This window comes from Nymphalis io, chromosome 16 (assembly GCF_905147045.1).
Source record: "Nymphalis io chromosome 16, ilAglIoxx1.1, whole genome shotgun sequence".
In the NCBI taxonomy this organism is placed as follows: domain Eukaryota; kingdom Metazoa; phylum Arthropoda; class Insecta; order Lepidoptera; family Nymphalidae; genus Nymphalis; species Nymphalis io.
The window spans coordinates 4,037,306-4,056,319 of NC_065903.1; the positions used below are offsets into that span (position 1 = coordinate 4,037,306).

The 19,014-nt window shown below is 30.9% G+C and overlaps 1 protein-coding gene across 6 annotated transcripts in view; it reads right to left on the reverse strand.

The window, feature by feature from the left end:
• Positions 1 to 19,014, reverse strand: part of LOC126774381 (collagen alpha-1(XVIII) chain-like) — a 111,178-nt gene that overhangs the window by 55,473 nt on the left and 36,691 nt on the right. For all 6 annotated transcript variants that reach the window (XM_050495883.1, XM_050495881.1, XM_050495879.1 and 3 more), the window contains exons 2-3: positions 2,344 to 2,387; positions 741 to 1,264 (exon numbers count right to left, since the gene is read on the reverse strand). In XM_050495883.1, the coding sequence (XP_050351840.1) occupies positions 741 to 1,264; positions 2,344 to 2,387 (568 nt within the window). The remainder of the gene's footprint in view (positions 1 to 740; positions 1,265 to 2,343; positions 2,388 to 19,014) is intronic.

A 19,014-nucleotide genomic window follows, 5' to 3' on the forward strand; every position in this document is an offset into this window, starting at 1 on the left:
TCTATACCATTGAGATGTTTTCATTATTTTAATTTAATGTTACCAGATTTGAAACTCGAACGAACTTACCATTAAACAGTGCAATAATGGTAATTAATAGTGTAAACATAATAATCAAAGTGGTACTTAGTTAAAAAATTATTTCACATTATCTTCAAATTTTGAATGGTAACGATTTAATAAATAAGTTGTTTAAGAAAATTAATACGGACGCGAACGTGCTGTTAAATTTAATCTGTCCTTATTTACGGAAATTGTAGACATGTGATGTGCCTACTAATTTAGATTGACATATTCGGTAAATTGTTTTAATTTACTTCAAACGTAACGGATATCTTAATATACATAATCCCTTTCGTTATCTAAACACGGAGTTAAATCAAATAATACTAATTATTTTTATTATCTCCCAAAAGACACACTACAAGTTAATTTTTTGTATTTTCGGGAATTATATGGCCTATGCTACTTTAATATATTTGATCAGTTTTTTATGCAGTGTCTCCTGTGAGACCGCAACAGTAAGGCCTTTTCTGAATGGTTTTACTTAACATGTTGTCCTTTACTTTATATACTGAATAATAAATATCAAGCTAATGCGAATTAGAATTGTGAAATATTTAATTTGCGCCATCTATCACTGTAGCTGTAAACGGAAATAGTTTTAATTTGAAGGTAAAAAAAAACATGCAGGAATTAAACGTTAATTTCATGAGTGAAAATTAAAATTCTGTACTTACCTCGAATAAGCGTTTGTCATTTTTGTCGAGCTTGCCTAGAAATAGCTTAGCGTGTTTCGGTATTCCTATTTCCTTTAGTGGTGCGTCTACACCGTATAATTGTTCATCGAATATGGCGCAACTGTTATATAGTCTGAGTTTGTTTTCTTCCACTCGTAGAAGTATATTCGACCATGAATTTTCTTCAATATCATACAAAATATATATATTTGTATCCTCACCGCTACTAAGGATTAATTTAACAATTTTTTCATCAACTTTCTCAACACATAAACTTAGTTTATTATCATCGTTCGCTTTGATATTAAATAAACAAGACGCTATAACTTTATTAAAGTTCACGAGTGCATAGATTTCGAAAGGCGTAATCAGTTTATCGTCTTTTATTTCAAATTTATCCATTGATATGGAAATCGGATCATTTGTAATTAGTTTTATGGCACCATAAATATCTGTCCCGTTGACGCTGCTGTAACTCTCTGGTGTGATTGTATTCAATACTTCGCTAAGTATGTCGTATTCATCTGTAACAAAATTAAATGTTATTTAATTTTTTTGGCTTTGGGCTCAAAATGTTAACTTTATTTAGTAGCACATTCACGCTCTTCAAACCGGAATACAACAATATTAAGTATTGTATTACAACAATACTAAGTCGAGATGGCCCAGTGGTAAGAACGCGTGAATCTTAACCGATGAACGTGGGTTCAAACCCGGGCAAGCACCTCTGAATTTACATGTGCTTAATTTCTGTTTATAATTCATCTCGTGCTTTTCGGTGAAGGAAAACATCGTGAGGAAACCTGCATGTGTCTAATTTCATCGAAATTCTGCCACATGTGTATTCTAGCAACCCGCACTGGAGCAGCGTGGTGGAATAAGCTCCAAACCTTCTCCTCAAAAGGGAGAGGAGGCCTTAGCCCAGCAGTGGGACATTAACAGGCTGTTACCGTTACTGTATTATGAGAATCAATTGCATAATACTTAGATTATTTAGAAACAGATAGTAAATAGAGAGATTATTTAGAAACACAAATTAAGCACATGAAAATTCAGTGGTGCTTGCCCGGGTTTGAACCCACGATCATCGGTTAAGATTCACGCGTTCTCATAATAAACATACAGCTTATTACTTGTTATTATGAAATCTCTAATAATACTCGCATGGAGAATAAATGTATAGTTTGTTATTTATGTCGAAAATTATTTTGATATAACTTGGTGTAAGAGATTTTTTATCTTGCGTTATAACGATCTAAGTATTAGGCATTAAGTTTCACCCACACCACAAAAAATAATCGTAATGGCTTGAAGAAACTACTGATTTGTAAGAAGCTAAAATATAAAACCTATTTGATTAAACGTATTCCTTTTAATTTAAATTAAATTTTTAATAATTAAAAAATAATTAAAAGATTAAAAGAGTAGTAATCAATACGTTATATATGTAGGTCGCAGGATCGATCCTGATCCCTTGGTCTCTTGTGGTATCCCATTCCTAGAACAAGCTTTACGCTTAATTGAAGCGGTAAATATAATTAGTAATTTCTTAAAAAGGGCGTTATTATTCTTAACAAAAAAATTGTAAAAAGTAAAAACTTACATTTCACAGTATCCGAGTGTAATTCTGATAGGCAGCCGATTAACCTGAAAAAGAAATTGGACGATAAGATATAAATGATATAAAGCAGAGTAGTAAGTTTCTTATTTATGGTTTTATTTATAGCGTATACATATATATTATGGCGTATATACTAGCGAAGCTCTTTTTAGAATTACTATAAAATAAATTAGCTTTAAGATCTATATATACTTGTATATCTTAACAGTAACAGTAACAGCCTGTTAATGTCCCACTGCTGGGCTAAGGCCTCCTCTCCTTTTTGAGGAGAAGGTTTGGAGCTTATTCCACCACGCTGCTCCAATGTGGGGTTGGTAGAATACACATGTGACAGAATTTCAATGAAATGACACATGCAGGTTTTCTCACGATGTTTTCCTTCACAGTCAAGCACGAGATGAATTATAAACACAAATTAAGCACATGAAAATTCAGTGGTGCTTGCCCGGGTTTGAACCCACGATCATCGGTTAAGATTCACGCGTTCTAACCACTAGGCCTTATAGAAGCGAAATTTCCTTGGACGCTTTGTTAGCAATCAGCTTATAACGTAACATAACGGATATAATAATATTACATCCGTATAATCTAATTATTATATTTTAATGGAAGCTGAATTGTTTTTTCCCGGGAAAAATATTGTCTGTTGAGAAATATTGTTATTACAATTATTACTGAATAAAGTTTCAAGACCTTCCGATTGTATCTGTATTGACAATCTTATATTTTTGGTAATTGATGAACGTACTCATGTAAAAAATTTTTGTTATCAAATTGCGATTCCAATACTTGCACCAATGGATCTAAAAGTTTTTAAGTTGTCAAGTCAATGATTATATTAAGAACTCTGACTGACTGACTGCTTCGTTGGTCTTGTGGCTAGATATGAGATCGCTGTCCCGGAGGTCCTGGGTTCAATTCCTAGGTCGAACCAATAAAAAGTTATTGGGTTTTTTATCAGAAGCTCTGTAGCAGCCTGCGGTCTGGAAATTGGAAGTGTGTACAGTTCCGTGTCTCGGAAAGCACGTAAAGCCATTGGTCCTGCACCTGAACTCTTTCCGGTCGTGTTGGATTGCCGTCCCATCGGGTTATGAGAGATAAAGAATAGAGTGCACCTGTGTTTGCGCACACACTTGTGCACTATATTATGTGCGCAGTTAGCTAATCTCCCTTGAGATGTGCCGCCGTGGCCGAAATCGGTCTGGAGGACATTATATATATAATTATATTAAGAAAAAGAACAATATACACAAACACTCACGATCACACATACACACACACACACACACGCTCCATGTTAATACCTTACAAATATAAAATATATTTATTTATTAAGTCTGTTTTGTATCTAAACTCAATCAAAATTGTATAAAGCCTTATTTGGTCTTATTGACTGAAATTATAATATTTCTTTACCTACTGTAATATTGAAAGACTACAATTGGATTACCTATAAATGCAAAAATCTGTTTGTTTATTTGTTTGTTACGCTTATCAACTCAACCAATTCTGATTAAATTTTGCAAACACGTCGTCAAGGGTATAGAAAAGAACATATCCTATCACATGCTGACACGCTAGCGAAGCCGTGAGCGTATAATATTTTAAAATAAATACCAATATCATGCAGTATTATGGCATATCAAATCCATTGTGTGGTTTTACTTTAAAACCGGTTAAAACTGGAAAAGATAAATGACCCTGCCAAATTACGGAGAAATGATATGTGGAAGACTTCATAAAACAATATATAACTTTCAAATATACCACGCTGTAAATTTACGGATCAATTTAACTAATTAAAATGGATGGGATGCGTAGGTAATTAAGAATATTTCAAACTAACTCAAAGTAATTTGGTACTCAACGGAACAGCCGTTTCAACGTTTCCGAGTTAATTTTCGGCGTTTATTTTTGTTTGTTGAGGGGAGAATTCACCGCGATTCGTTTGAACTTTATTTAAGCTAAAAAGATTGAAGTGAACTTTTGAACGCTTATAAGATTTTATTTGTAAGAATTCTTCATATAATAAAGTAAGTTTAACTGTCAAGAATATATAAATTAAACTAAGAATGTTAACGAAGTTTTCAGGGAGAGAGAGTTAAAAATTTTTTAAAGAAGAAAAGTTTAGTAGTTTAAGTACATTCTTTAAAAAGCATACATAAATGCAACAAATAAACTTGATACGTCTAATCTACAATCGTTAATATGCAAATATTAGAAGTAATAACAAAATCAGTGCTATCTAAAATTACGAACCAGTTTAATTAAGGCGTGTTTTGAATATTATAATACTGGCGTTCATGACGCTTGAAAGCGTCATTTTACGGTATACAATTTCACTGTAGTTACAAAGTTTATTACTGTTTCGTACTGAATAAAGAAATCAACTTATTTTTTTATAGAAAAAATACAGCTGACGTAGGACGGTAGAAACAAAGCTATTTTTGCTTTATATTTTTTATTAAATTACATGCAATGAAACAAACTAGAAGGGATATAACGTAACGTAAATAAAAAATAAATAAAAGTATAATAATTAAATCGTTATTATTATTATTTTAGGTAAAAAAAAAATTAGATCTCATCTTATAATATATATATAAGTAAAAATAAGTAAAAACTTATTTGTGTGTTTCTCATAAGCGTCTATATCGATTTGGTTCAAATTATGTTTGTGTCTGCAAGTAATTACTAGTTACTAAGCTACTAAGTGAAGCTCGATCGCCGAGTGATTACACTAAATGTCGTAATGGTAGAAGTTTTACACTTATTACGGCCTAACTCTTATTCATCATCATCTCACATTGTAAAGTACGACAAAAAAATTAAATTCAAAATCAAAACAGTTTGATAACAATTTTTTGCGTCAATCTTGAACAAATTATTTAGTACACTGGATTGTATAGTTGCCAACACTAGTGTTAAAATTTCAAGTCTATCAGGTTAAGTGGACCTCGTTTAAAATTCTGTTGCAAGATTTGACCCAACAGATGCGCGTAACAGGTTTTAAAAAGCTTGTAAAAAGTTTTTGTTCCATCGTTTTGTTTCTTAAAAAAACATAGCAACTACTAATTTGGCTTATTTAAATATGTACGTGTAACTGTATAAGACATATAATTTTATATTTTTATAATTTTGTTATATCAACATAGTTCATTAGATAATCTATGGTAGGAGAATATAGAAGTTATATATTATATACCTAAGGCTTCTTCTCTTCATGAGAAGGCAGATGATAAATAGCATAACCTGTATAAGTTATCTTTATTCCAAATTTTATAAAAATCCGTTCAACCATTTTTTTGTGATTAAGTATCAAACCTATATATTAGCAGCATTGAAATCATGTGTTTGATAATACGTATTAAAACACTGGCTATATACCGATGAAGGGTAGTATAATCGTGCCTACTTTATTAAAGTAAGCTCTCATATGCATTTTTGATGTGATATTTTGCGATTTTAATTTTATATTACGCTACCACTGGCTTGAAATGTACAGCCTACCGAAAAAACCGGCAAGAAACTCAGTAGTTACACTTTTTAACAATCAGAAAAAATTACATGTAATAATAATCATATACATTATTACATATTTACATATCCTGTAAAGTCAATGAATACGAACTCCAAGCTAGTTCTATCAGTTATATAATCCTTATTAAAAAAATAACATGAGTTTTAAATTTATTTATAGGTAAATGTAAAATAGCCTGCGAAAATTATATAATCGAATACCATGCCCCAGGAAGATAACAAGATTATCACCAAATTATTGCTTTCTTCATTACATCGAAATCTAAATATATAAAGAACAATAAGTTACTTGTAATAATAATTATACATTAATAACCAGACAACTGATGTACTACATATAGTATTTTTCTTTTGTAAATATATATAATTACACCCAGACTCAGGACAAACAGACATGTTCATGCACACAAATATCTGTCCTGGGTGGGAATCGAACCCATAACCTCCGGCGTGAAAGGCAAGCATCCACCAACCACGCCAACCGGCTCGTTAAACGCTTAAAATTACATGTTATTTACTTTAGTGAGGATTAATACTTTATGAAAAAAAATTGAATAAAATTATTTGACAACTTTTCTCTTCATAATATTAGCATGATTTCATAATGATAAATGTATGTATAAGTATATAAAACTAGTTAATTTTGTGTGAGTGAAAACTGAATTTCATTTTTTTATCCGAACCTTAGAGGACACCTTCATGTGCTGGATGAAAATCTATCGTTGTATTTGTTCACCCGTATTGGAGCAGCGTAGTGTAAAGAGATAAGGTCTCAACCAAGAAGTGGATCGTTTAGAGGTTGATACTTTGTCAAGGATTTGAACAAAAAATAAAATCAACAATTGATTATTATACTTCAAGTGTCATTAAAATGTTGAAAATACTGGTGGTAGGGCCTTGTGCAAGCTCGTCTGGGTAGGTACCACCCACTCATCAGATATTCTACCGCAAAACAGCAGTACTTGATATTGTTGTGTTCCGGTTTGAAGGGTGAGTGAGCCAGTGTAATGGTTGACATTTCTTACAATGCCAATGTCTAAGAGCGTTGGTGACCACTTACCATCAGGTGGCCCATATGCTCGTCCGCCTTCCTATTCTATACATCTATAAGATCATATTATTTAAATATTACATCCTTAAATAGAACGTGTTTTTAAATAATCTACCATATTGACCATGAATAAACCAAAAATTCTACTACAATCTCTTTTATTATATTATTCAAAAGTATTATTTTAATGTTTTAATCTTTTTATATATAAAATAAAATATTATATTAAAACAAGAAGCAATAATTTAAAGGCGTCACTATTATTGAAAATCATTCAAGCTATATCTACATTTGACAGTCAAATTAATTTAATGGTTGCTAAATTTCATTAATAGCATTATACGGACATTATTATGCGTAATCACGACACAAGCATAGACTGAAATCATTTGCTCCTTTTGATATTTTAATCATAAATTAAATTGCTTTCATGTTAAATTAAATTAGATATTCGTATGAAGACTGATAGAGATTCTTAGGGTGTATTCATTTACCTGTGCTTAGTTTCCTTAGTGAAAGCGTATTATTAAATAATTAAGCGCGATCAAAGAGAAACGCGGGACGACTTTTGAAATAAAGAAGACGTAAATATTGTTACTTGGTTTCGACATTATATAGATTAGATAAAGGTTAAGCTTGGTTTTCTCTAACAGTATTATATACAAGAATATAAAATTCATGCTTATCACGTCAATAGTCTTATGGTAGGTGAAACTGCGAAGTGCAGCTACTTGTATAATAATATTATATACTAATAGCTTCCTTGAAACGCGCAGCGCGTTAATATATATAATTAGCGATTAATCTTCTGGTATAAATTTTATGTATATTTGCTTACTAGTGTTTAAATTAAATATTCTTATTTATTAGTATGGATTTTGACGAATATTTACTACACAAACACATTACTTACAATGCATGATAAATGATAATGCTGCTGTGCTAATAGTTTCACGTTTTCGTTGGTTTCAATGTCCAAATACCATATATGGGCATTGGATTTTGTCGTATGTATTTGAACCCGCAATCTTCGGTTAACATTCATATGTTTTGACAACTGGGCCATCTCTAAATCAAGTAGCAATTTCGTAAAAAGAATTACATCTAAAAGTCTTCTGTTATGTAATACTTGAAATCAAGAGAATGCAAGGCGTAGGCGTGGTTCAGTACGCCCTCGTCTTGTTCATAGATACCCAATATAGCTACATAGGAGGTCTTTAGACTTAAAAATATATTTTTGATATAAAAATGATAGATTAATTAGTTTATTTTTTAATTGATTCTGTCTTATCTTTATTTATAAAATGGATAATTTTAATTGTTAAATAATTTTTAAAATACTAATTTGTTTATCTGTTAATGTTTGAATTGACATATATGAATAGAGAATATCTTATACATGTATTGAATGATATTTATCTAATTGTAAGTTTATACTTTTATCATAGTCATAAAACGGTGGTCTATTAGAATAATAATGTGAATTTTTATATCCGACCTTATTATTTAATTTTGTACAAAAAAAAAACAGTATTAGTTATTTGTGCTAATATAATGAAAAAAAAGTACCGTATTCATAATACTATATGTATATTGTAAACTATAACGACTGCCTCGTTGGTTTAGTGGCTTGATGTAAGGCCGCTGACCCGTAACACGTAAACGAGGAGCAACAAGAGCTCCAATTGAATAGCACAAACGATAGGCGAACGCATAGAATACGTAAAAATGAATACTTATAAAAGTATTTATTGATTCTCATTGATTATCATACTCATTTTTTTACTTAAATATATCAACAGCATAACTTTATATTACCTGCCTAACTCGTTGATCTAGTAGATAAATATAAGGCCGCAGATCCCAAGGTACAATGTCACAAGTTAGGCCAATAAAAAGTTATTGGGCTTTTCTGTCAGAAAATTTTCAGTAGCAGCCCGGAGCGTGCCTCGGAAAGCACGTAAAGTCCTGCGCCTGAACTCTTTCCGATCATGTCGGATTGCCGTCCCGTCGGATTATGAGAGTTAGGGAATAGAAAGTGCACCTGTGTTTGCGCACACACTTGTGTACTATAATATCTTCGGCGTAGTTGGCTTATCTCTCTTGAGATTATCCGCTGTGGCCGAAATCGGTCTGGAGGACATTATTATTATACTATAACGTCAATCAAATATTGTATAATAATATATTATTATACTATAAAGTCAAAAAATCAATATCATAATTAATTTTTCCTGAGATAAATGATGGCTTTAAAATAAAACGCATTTAAAATGCAAGTTTGCACAAACGTGCATTTGAAAATATTCTAAAGATTTTACCAAAATTATACGCTATAAAGGTTTTTGTTTAAAAAACTATAATCACTTTTATTCATGTAAGTATGGAAATTCATATAAATAATACAGAGAAAAATTAAAGCGTAATAGATGCTTAGTAAGATGCTTTTAAAATGAAATAAAAGCAAAAAAAAAGTGCAACGCACGTCTGGTTATGCCATTCATTTCAAAAGCACTGCTCTGATTCGACTTTGTTCGTGATAATATGGTATTTTTTAATTGAGATTACTTGACTAATAATATATATTTAATAACAGAACTTTCAAAAACAACATTAATATTTAAGTAATAAAAGATCGAACGATGTTGTACTTTAGACGATAATACTGCATCTTGCCTTCAAAGAAAAACGTCTAAGAAGAAAAAGTGGTTCAAGAATTTTATTATTCCATTATTAAAGATTTTTATAAAGGAAGAACTAAATAACTCTTTATGTATTAGTAAGACTGACTTGTAGGTCTTGTAGCTAATTACATGGCTTTGAATGGCCGGACTGATACAAAAGTTATGAATAAAGAACTGTTCCTGAACATTTGGATTATGAGTAAGAATATAGTTCTCTATATTCTTCTATAAGCGCGCAATTACAATCAGGTGCACCTTCTGGTGCACCTGATTGTAATTGCGCGCTTACTTGTGCTCTTTAATTAGTCGCTACGTCAATATTATTATTATATATAAATATATAATATATATATATATGTCTCATTATAATTTTATTCTACTTATTTTGAGAGAAAGGAGATACAATAGGAAATGCATTAAACATTATATGATTTCCTGTTTAATAAAAAATATACATATATACAGACATCAGCTCGTTGTATTTGAATTATTTATAGACTTTTGTAACAAGAATTACGCTTAAGCCATGACCTAAATACAAAACTACGGGGACAAAAAGGTATAAAGGCAGACGGAATTGTAACATTATGTCATACATTGTCCATTTCTTGTCGTGCTTTGATTAAACATTTCACTTTGAGAACATCACTTTGACGGCAGTTTGGTTGAAGTGAAAAGTGAGGTGCCCGTATGGATTGCACGTTAAAAACGAGCGCAATTCAAATTTGTTTCTTTACATTGTATACTTATCGATTTATCTTCGAGTACGTATTTTTATGTAAAATTTCTGGTTCTGACATCTTTTTTAAGTAAATAGTGTTTTCTATTGTACCCTAATAAAGAATATTTCTTATTATATACGTTATTTGTGTACATAATAAAGACAAAGGCGATGAAATCAAGTGGGCATGCGGGAAATCTTAAGCTACTTGGATTAGCGTAAAATACTCAAAGAAGACTTAGAGGATTTTATTATCGAGAATCGAATCCACTTTTCGTCTTTAAAACACAAAAATGAAAGTGTTACTCCTCTTTTAATTATGGTTCAGAGGAGCTCTATTAAAACTTCTAAGAAAATAAAAAGCATGATCGCTAAAACCAGAGTAATTAGTTAAATTATTAATTTAGTTAGATAACGATTCAGTTAGCTCAAAAATACTATGCCAATGACTGCCTCGTTAGTATCGTGGCTAGATGTAAAGCTGCAAACAGACGGTATTCCTGAGTTCAAATCCCAGGTCGGGCCAATAAAAAAGTTATTGAGTTTTTCTGTCGAAAATTCTCAATAGCAGGCCGGAGTCTGGAAGTTGGAAGTGTGTACACTCCCGTGCCTCGGAAAGCCGTTGGTCCTGCGCCTGAACTCTTTCCAGTCGTGTCGGTTCGCAGCCCTATCGGATTATGAGAGTTAGGTAATAGAAAGTACATCTGTGTTTGCGCACACACTTGTGTATTATAATATGTCCTGCTTAGTTGGCTAATCTCTCTTGAGATTCTCTCGTTGCCGAAATCTGTCTGGAGGACTATTATTATTTTATTAGCTCAAAACTATGACAGTATATAATATGGAATCCAGATTTTGTGGTTTTTACTATTTTGGCAATAAGCCAACCTATATTGTATATAGATGTCATCTGATTGGTGAATATAGAAATTGTCTATAATGTGACTTTAGTATCGTCTATCGGATACACTAGCAAGCTATTGAAAATTATTTGAACAAAACAAATATTGTCTAAATGTTAATGATTCCTGGATTCAATATAAACTATAAAATTAATTTATATAGAACATTCATTTTATTTTAGTTTATAATATCAGAGCGGTCTTAGGCTACTTAAAAATATCAACCAATAAAATGTTAATTATACGGCGTTACTTATACTTATATGTTGATTAAGGGGCTATAATTTAAAAATACTGTGTCTTCTTCTATTGAATGTCAAATCGATAATGATAGAAAGAGCGAAATCTATGTTTAATTAAACAGTCACCAAGTGACGTTTATAAGTAGGGCCGATAGTAATTAATGTATTGTCAATATTTAATTCAATGTAACTTAATTGGCGTTTGTTTTTCATAATTGCAAGTCTATGTGCCTGGAATTTCGCAAAAATAGTCTTCAAACAACGCAATGTAAATGGCGTACATTTTCCATTTTTCCGTTTTCTATAATATTATTAGCCATATGTTTCAACTTTGTGAATTCTTTATCTTCCTATAAAACTCTTAGTATATGTCTATTTACGTATTTTTTAAAATATGATTAAAATAACTTTGACTTAAATTTTAGTTTGAGTGTTTAAAGTGGACGAAACTGCGGATCGTAGCTAATAATAATAATATAATGCAATGCATCGTCTGGTAGGTGATAAATTAAATACTTTTGTATAATCGATATAATTTAAATATATAAAAATGTTTGTTCTGTAAACATTCTAAGATTATCCATTTGAATGATTTAAACCTTTATAAAATTGTTATTTTAAATTTACGTGAAAGTTTTCGGGATAAGTTCCATCAAAGTATATACAACGTATAGACAAATCAAAGTATAGACAACGCGCAACTCACATCAGGGAATTTGTTAAAAAGCAATAATTACTTCTACTCAATTATTTTTTGTCCGTGGCTTCGCCCGCGTGTGAGCTTGTAACACACGCGGGCGTGTCGAATAGCTAAGACGTGAAAGCTTAAAAATTAAACTCTGATTCTCACTTGTATTATAACAACTTATATTTTTGCTTATCTTTTAAGCAAAAATATAAGTCGTTATATTACAAGTGAGATGATTTTCTAAAGATGAATAATGGATGGCTTAAATTATGGAATGAGAGAATGTAATTTATAGCACTTCAAGTATAATTTTATTACACATAATATGTTTTTTTGAAAATTTGACATCCGAGCAGAGCTGTTTATATAATTTATCGTTACTACTTTATCATATTATATTTTATCAGAATTTGCTTTGGTTTCTTGTCCTTTAGAGAAGAAGTGAGCTTATGTTATTACTGGTACACGAGAAATGTGTAATTATACTTGCTGTCTTTCCCAACTTAACTTTACCGAGTGAAATAAGTTTTTTGTTTAATTAATTTAGTTACGCACCGCCAATAGCATCAAATCTAAACGATCTCGAAAGATATTCAAAAACACACAAAAGAAACATCAATATCGGTCAAGCAGTTTAGCAAGAAATCACATGACATATACAGACGAATTATATAAATGAGACAATATTTAATAACAAATAAAAAAAAAGTTGAGTCGCAGTTACAGTATAAAGCGGATTATTTAAAGAAAGCTTATACATTTTCATAGGCATAAATTATTTACTAAGCTAATAAAGACGAAAGGTTGGTTTGATTAGTAACAGTCTGTATCCATATCAGACTAAGCTTAAAACACGTAGGAGTCGTTACTTCTCTTTGTATATAGTCTCACTGCAATTACTTGAACTGGCATGATTCAAATTCCCATATAAGTATATATAAAACTTAATTAAAGCTTTGTACTCTGCCTTAATAAGGATACCTCGCTCATGACGTTAAACTACATCGTTATTTTTAATTAGTTATCTTAGACTTTATAAGAACTTATTAATTTTATCAAATAATTAATGAATCATAAATATTATGTTTTGAGTGTTGATGTTTGAAGAAATGTTTTTTTTTGTAGTTGTTAAATTTCAATGTATGGAATTCTTTAAATTCCGCTTAATTATCTTTATTAAGAAAAATAAAATAGTTTTTTAAAATCGCTTAATAAACAGACATGCCACAAAAACAAAAATATAAGTCGTTATATTACAAGTGAGATGATTTTCTAAAGATGAATAATGGATGGCTTAAATTATGGAATGAGAGAATGTAATTTATAGCACTTCAAGTATAATTTTATTACACATAATATGTTTTTTTGAAAATTTGACATCCGAGCAGAGCTGTTTATATAATTTATCGTTACTACTTTATCATATTATATTTTATCAGAATTTGCTTTGGTTTCTTGTCCTTTAGAGAAGAAGTGAGCTTATGTTATTACTGGTACACGAGAAATGTGTAATTATACTTGCTGTCTTTCCCAACTTAACTTTACCGAGTGAAATAAGTTTTTTGTTTAATTAATTTAGTTACGCACCGCCAATAGCATCAAATCTAAACGATCTCGAAAGATATTCAAAAACACACAAAAGAAACATCAATATCGGTCAAGCAGTTTAGCAAGAAATCACATGACATATACAGACGAATTATATAAATGAGACAATATTTAATAACAAATAAAAAAAAAGTTGAGTCGCAGTTACAGTATAAAGCGGATTATTTAAAGAAAGCTTATACATTTTCATAGGCATAAATTATTTACTAAGCTAATAAAGACGAAAGGTTGGTTTGATTAGTAACAGTCTGTATCCATATCAGACTAAGCTTAAAACACGTAGGAGTCGTTACTTCTCTTTGTATATAGTCTCACTGCAATTACTTGAACTGGCATGATTCAAATTCCCATATAAGTATATATAAAACTTAATTAAAGCTTTGTACTCTGCCTTAATAAGGATACCTCGCTCATGACGTTAAACTACATCGTTATTTTTAATTAGTTATCTTAGACTTTATAAGAACTTATTAATTTTATCAAATAATTAATGAATCATAAATATTATGTTTTGAGTGTTGATGTTTGAAGAAATGTTTTTTTTTGTAGTTGTTAAATTTCAATGTATGGAATTCTTTAAATTCCGCTTAATTATCTTTATTAAGAAAAATAAAATAGTTTTTTAAAATCGCTTAATAAACAGACATGCCACAAAAACACGATCTTCTCTAAATGTCAGATTGATACCAATATTTTCTTTATGAGTTTTTTCCAGGATTTTAACCCAAGACCTCGAGATCAACAGCTTTAAAAGCTAACCACTGGACGAACGAGGCAGTAAATGTAGGGATATCATTTCATGAAATCATCACGGGAATAAAAACATATTGAATGTTTACCGCTGATTAACAAAATATTCTACAAAAAATATATAGCGTATTATTATATATAAATGTATTAATAAAAACTCCACAAATTATATAGTATTTTCCAATATACTATAATAGTTTTTTCCAATACTTTTCAATTACAGTAAAGAATAGAAACAAAATATATTACGATAAAAACTATTTTGCGCGCGCTCCCGAAGCTTCCCCGACACTGACATTTTCTCGGCCAAATGGGTCGCCGATTCATCGCCGGAATACCGATTCAATACGATACAATTTTCTTGTTCCTTATAGTACTTGTGCCAGATCATTTATATCTAGGACAGTATTATTCATGACCTAGAATTGTCAGCGCTTTGTATATATTGCGAGGCCGAATGAATGTGTTACACTTTTTGTAGTGCAGTTTTCGACAGTAACAGAACGGAAGAACGAATGACTGATGAATGTTAGACACGATGAACTGGTCATGTTCGAGTTTTATTAGTACATTGTTTCAACATGGATAAATATATATATAAATTGTTAAGTGAATTTTTTTATGGGGCGATGTTACTACCACAAAGACCATACGAAATACTGAAAAATATTGAAGATATTTTATGCTTTTTTTAATGAGAAACGAGTAAAACGAGTTCCTATTGGTATTTCATCATTTTTATAGTAACTGGCATATCCTTTTTTCAAAATAGTTTAAATAATATATAAATGTATATAATAATAAATAATAAATTGAAGTTTTTTCATAATAAATTATATAATTATATAAATACAAAATTTTATAATTAGAAGTAACAATGTAAATTGACATTTATAAAAACGTAGACATAAAGTTTTTGTAGTTATAAAGAAACGTAAGACAAACAGACAAAACGTACCTTTACATTATTTATCTTAAAACAGAATATTAAACGAGTATGTAAATTGTATTATTTAAATTAAGACTTTATTAGCTGTCTTGGTCTAACTAAATAGTTTTATAATAAAACATTAGACTATAATTAATACTGTTAATTGTATTCAAAAAAAAGGCGAAAGATTTATACGTTTTGAAGGGAAACCAAATAAGCCGAGATGGCCCAGTGGTAAGAACATGTGAATCTTAACCGATGATCGTGGGTTCAAACCCGGGCAAGCACCACTGAATTTTCATGTGCTTAATTTGTGATTATAATTCATCTCGTGCTTTACGGTGAAGGAAAACATCGTGAGGAAACCTGCATGTGTCTAATTTCACTGAAATTCTGCCACATGTGTATTCCACCAACCCGCATTGGAGCAGCGTGGTGGAATAAGCTCCAAACCTTCTCCTCAAAAAGAGGAGAGGAGGCCTTTAGCCCAGCAGTGGGACATTCACAGGCTGTTACGGTACGGTTACGGTATTCAAAAAGCAGTTATTTTTGTAATTTAAGATTTTTAATAAACTTTAATGACTAAACGAATCGTTCAACACAAATATATTATATTTATGTATTTATTTATTATAGGTTCTATATCAATCCAAGAATATGGGCCACCTGATGGCAAGTCGCCACATTAGCTTACAACATTACAAAAATCCGCGTGTATTAATTTTAAACACTTGTAGCGGAGTTGTGAATGATGTTGTAGATGAGGTTTGATTAAAACAAAGTTTCTTCCACTATGTTATAGTAATATTTGTATTTATGTTACATTTATTATTTTATGTATGAAAAATATGTAAGATATTATATGATTATATATATAATGTTTTATTTATATAAGTTATATAGGTTGTAGGGATCTGGTAAGTGTCGCGTTCGCCACACAGTAATAAATCTAAAGTTACTTTTAATATTCCACAGCTAGATTAAATTCTCCACCAGATAAGAAGACCACATTTGTAGAATAATATATCAGTAAAGTTATATTTTATCTCTAAAAACATTGCCATACGAAGTCGAGACTAGTAGGTAGTATGTAAATTTTACTGTTCATTACACGCAAAATAGCAGCGTAATACACCTCCAGCAAATTGCTTGGGAAATCAGGTTCCAATAATGACATCGTCCGACACGATTTATAATTAAATGAAATAAGTAGTGTCTTGTTAGCACTTTCCATAAATATGACAACGTATCCATGTTCATAATTTGCTAATTCATACAAGCGAATATGATTCTTAGGCGATCGAAATAAGTTCGAAAGTCCATTATGTTAAATGCGAAACTGTCATCTGTTGGCAACACAGCGTGTATAATTATAGTGAACATTTGTAGGTTCAATATATATGTTTGAAGTTTAACTGGTTTTTATAAAAATATCAAAAAGCAAAAAAAAAAGCAAAAGAAACAGATAAAAAGTCGAGATCGCCCAGTGATTAGAATGTTGCGGGTTCCAATCCAGAGGAGCACTTATGTTTATGCAAACCTACAAACTATATTTAATTTGGTACGCAAGCAAATGTTTTATGACACAATTTTTTTTATTGTTTTAGCAAATTTTAATTTTATTAGCATTTGTAAAAATGAAAGTAACTAAAATTAAAGTTCATTAAAAATACTATGACATAGTATATACATGTATATATAAATATTTTCATAAGCCGGTATGATTTCAACAGATTAACATGGAATTCATGCATTTAAATCGCCTATATTGGTTTAATTTGTCGTTGAAACGAAAATCACATTCGACCCGTGAAAATGTTGATGGAAAAATCGCGTTGCCAAAAATTATTAATACTCGAAATTTAAATTTTTATCAAATACTTTAATTTAAAAAAATATATATGAAGTAAGTAACTGCTAATAATGTATTAGAGATCGATTTATGAAAAACTGTATTGAACTTTGAAAGAAAATATTGAAAAAAGACAATGATGAGCGAATCCCGATATCGATTTATAATACTCCTTCTCTATCCTTTTATCCTGGAAAATGTTAGACATACTCAAAAGTCTAATCAGGTAACGAGCAATTATGACAGCAGCTAATCACAAGGATGTAACTGCGCAAAATATATTATAACAAATAATATTAAAGTGCACAAGTTTATGTACAATTTCTTGCAGTAACGGCTTTACGTAATTTGTGTGGTATGAAAGCTTAAAATTCCAAAATTCGGATTATTACTGTGAATTTCTTAAGAGAAAAACGCAATAATTTATATATATATATTAATTGTATTAGTATGTTATGGTAGGCAGACTGGTAAATGGGCCATCTGATAGTCAGTATCGCTTATAGACCTTCGCATTATGAGAAATATTAACCGCTTTACATCGTCAATGCGCCACCAACCTTGGGAACTAATATTTTATATCCCTTGTATGTATGTCTGTAGTTATAGTGGTTCATTCACCCTTCAAACTGGAGCACAAAAAACAACAACGTTACGTATCGCTGCTTGGCGGTATATACGAATGTGTGATACCCAAAAAGTTTTGCACAAAGCACTAACAATATGTAAAAGAGTAAATGTTCTAGCAAGCCCAACAAGACAGTTACATAAAATCAAGTTCCTACTAAATTAAATTTACGGGTAAAGTCAAAGCTTGTATTAAAATATGATCAAAGTCGGACCGAACGGTACTAAATTTGCAGTGGAATGAATAGTCCGCGTGGGTGAATCAGCTTGCAACCACTTATGTTTATAGCCTCCTTGGTACTAAACTGACGACATTATACTCCATACTGAATCAGTACAAGCTTATCTAGATGTTAATAAAACCGAGGCGTATAATTTTGTGTTAAATATTGTCACGGATTTGAATAGAGATTTCTAGAAGATTGAAAGCCGAGATAGCCCAGTGGTTAGAACGCGGGAATCTTAATCGATGATCGTGGTTTCAAGCCTGTGCAAGCATCACTGAATTTTCGTGTGCTTAAATTATGTTTATAATTCATCTCGCGCTTGGCAGTGAAGGAAAACATCGTGACGAAACCTGCATTTGTCTAGTTTCAATGAAATTCTGCCACATGTGTATTCCACCAACTCGCATTGGAGCAGGGTGGTGGAATAAGCTCCTAACCTACTCCTCAAAAAAAGAGAGGAGGCCTTAGCCAGTAGTGAGACATTCACAGGCTGTTACTTTAGCTTATTTCAAAGCTTTATTAAAAAATTGGCTGCTTATGTATAAATATGTATGTGTATCGTGTCAGTAGTCGTATCATGTGTGCGTAAATACATATGTGTGCGTTGCAAAGGAAAAACGTGATATATGAAAATGGTGTTCTTGTATGTTTAAAGAATAATTACTATAAAAATAAATACTATACGAATATTCGTATCATATAGTTTTAAGAGTTTGGGGTTTACAACAGATCCTTTTCATTTATACTATAGATTTTGTGTAGTAGTGTGTGTAGTAAAACCGATTATTCTATATTTAAAATTTGGTTTCAGTCCGTAGTTTCGTCCGCGT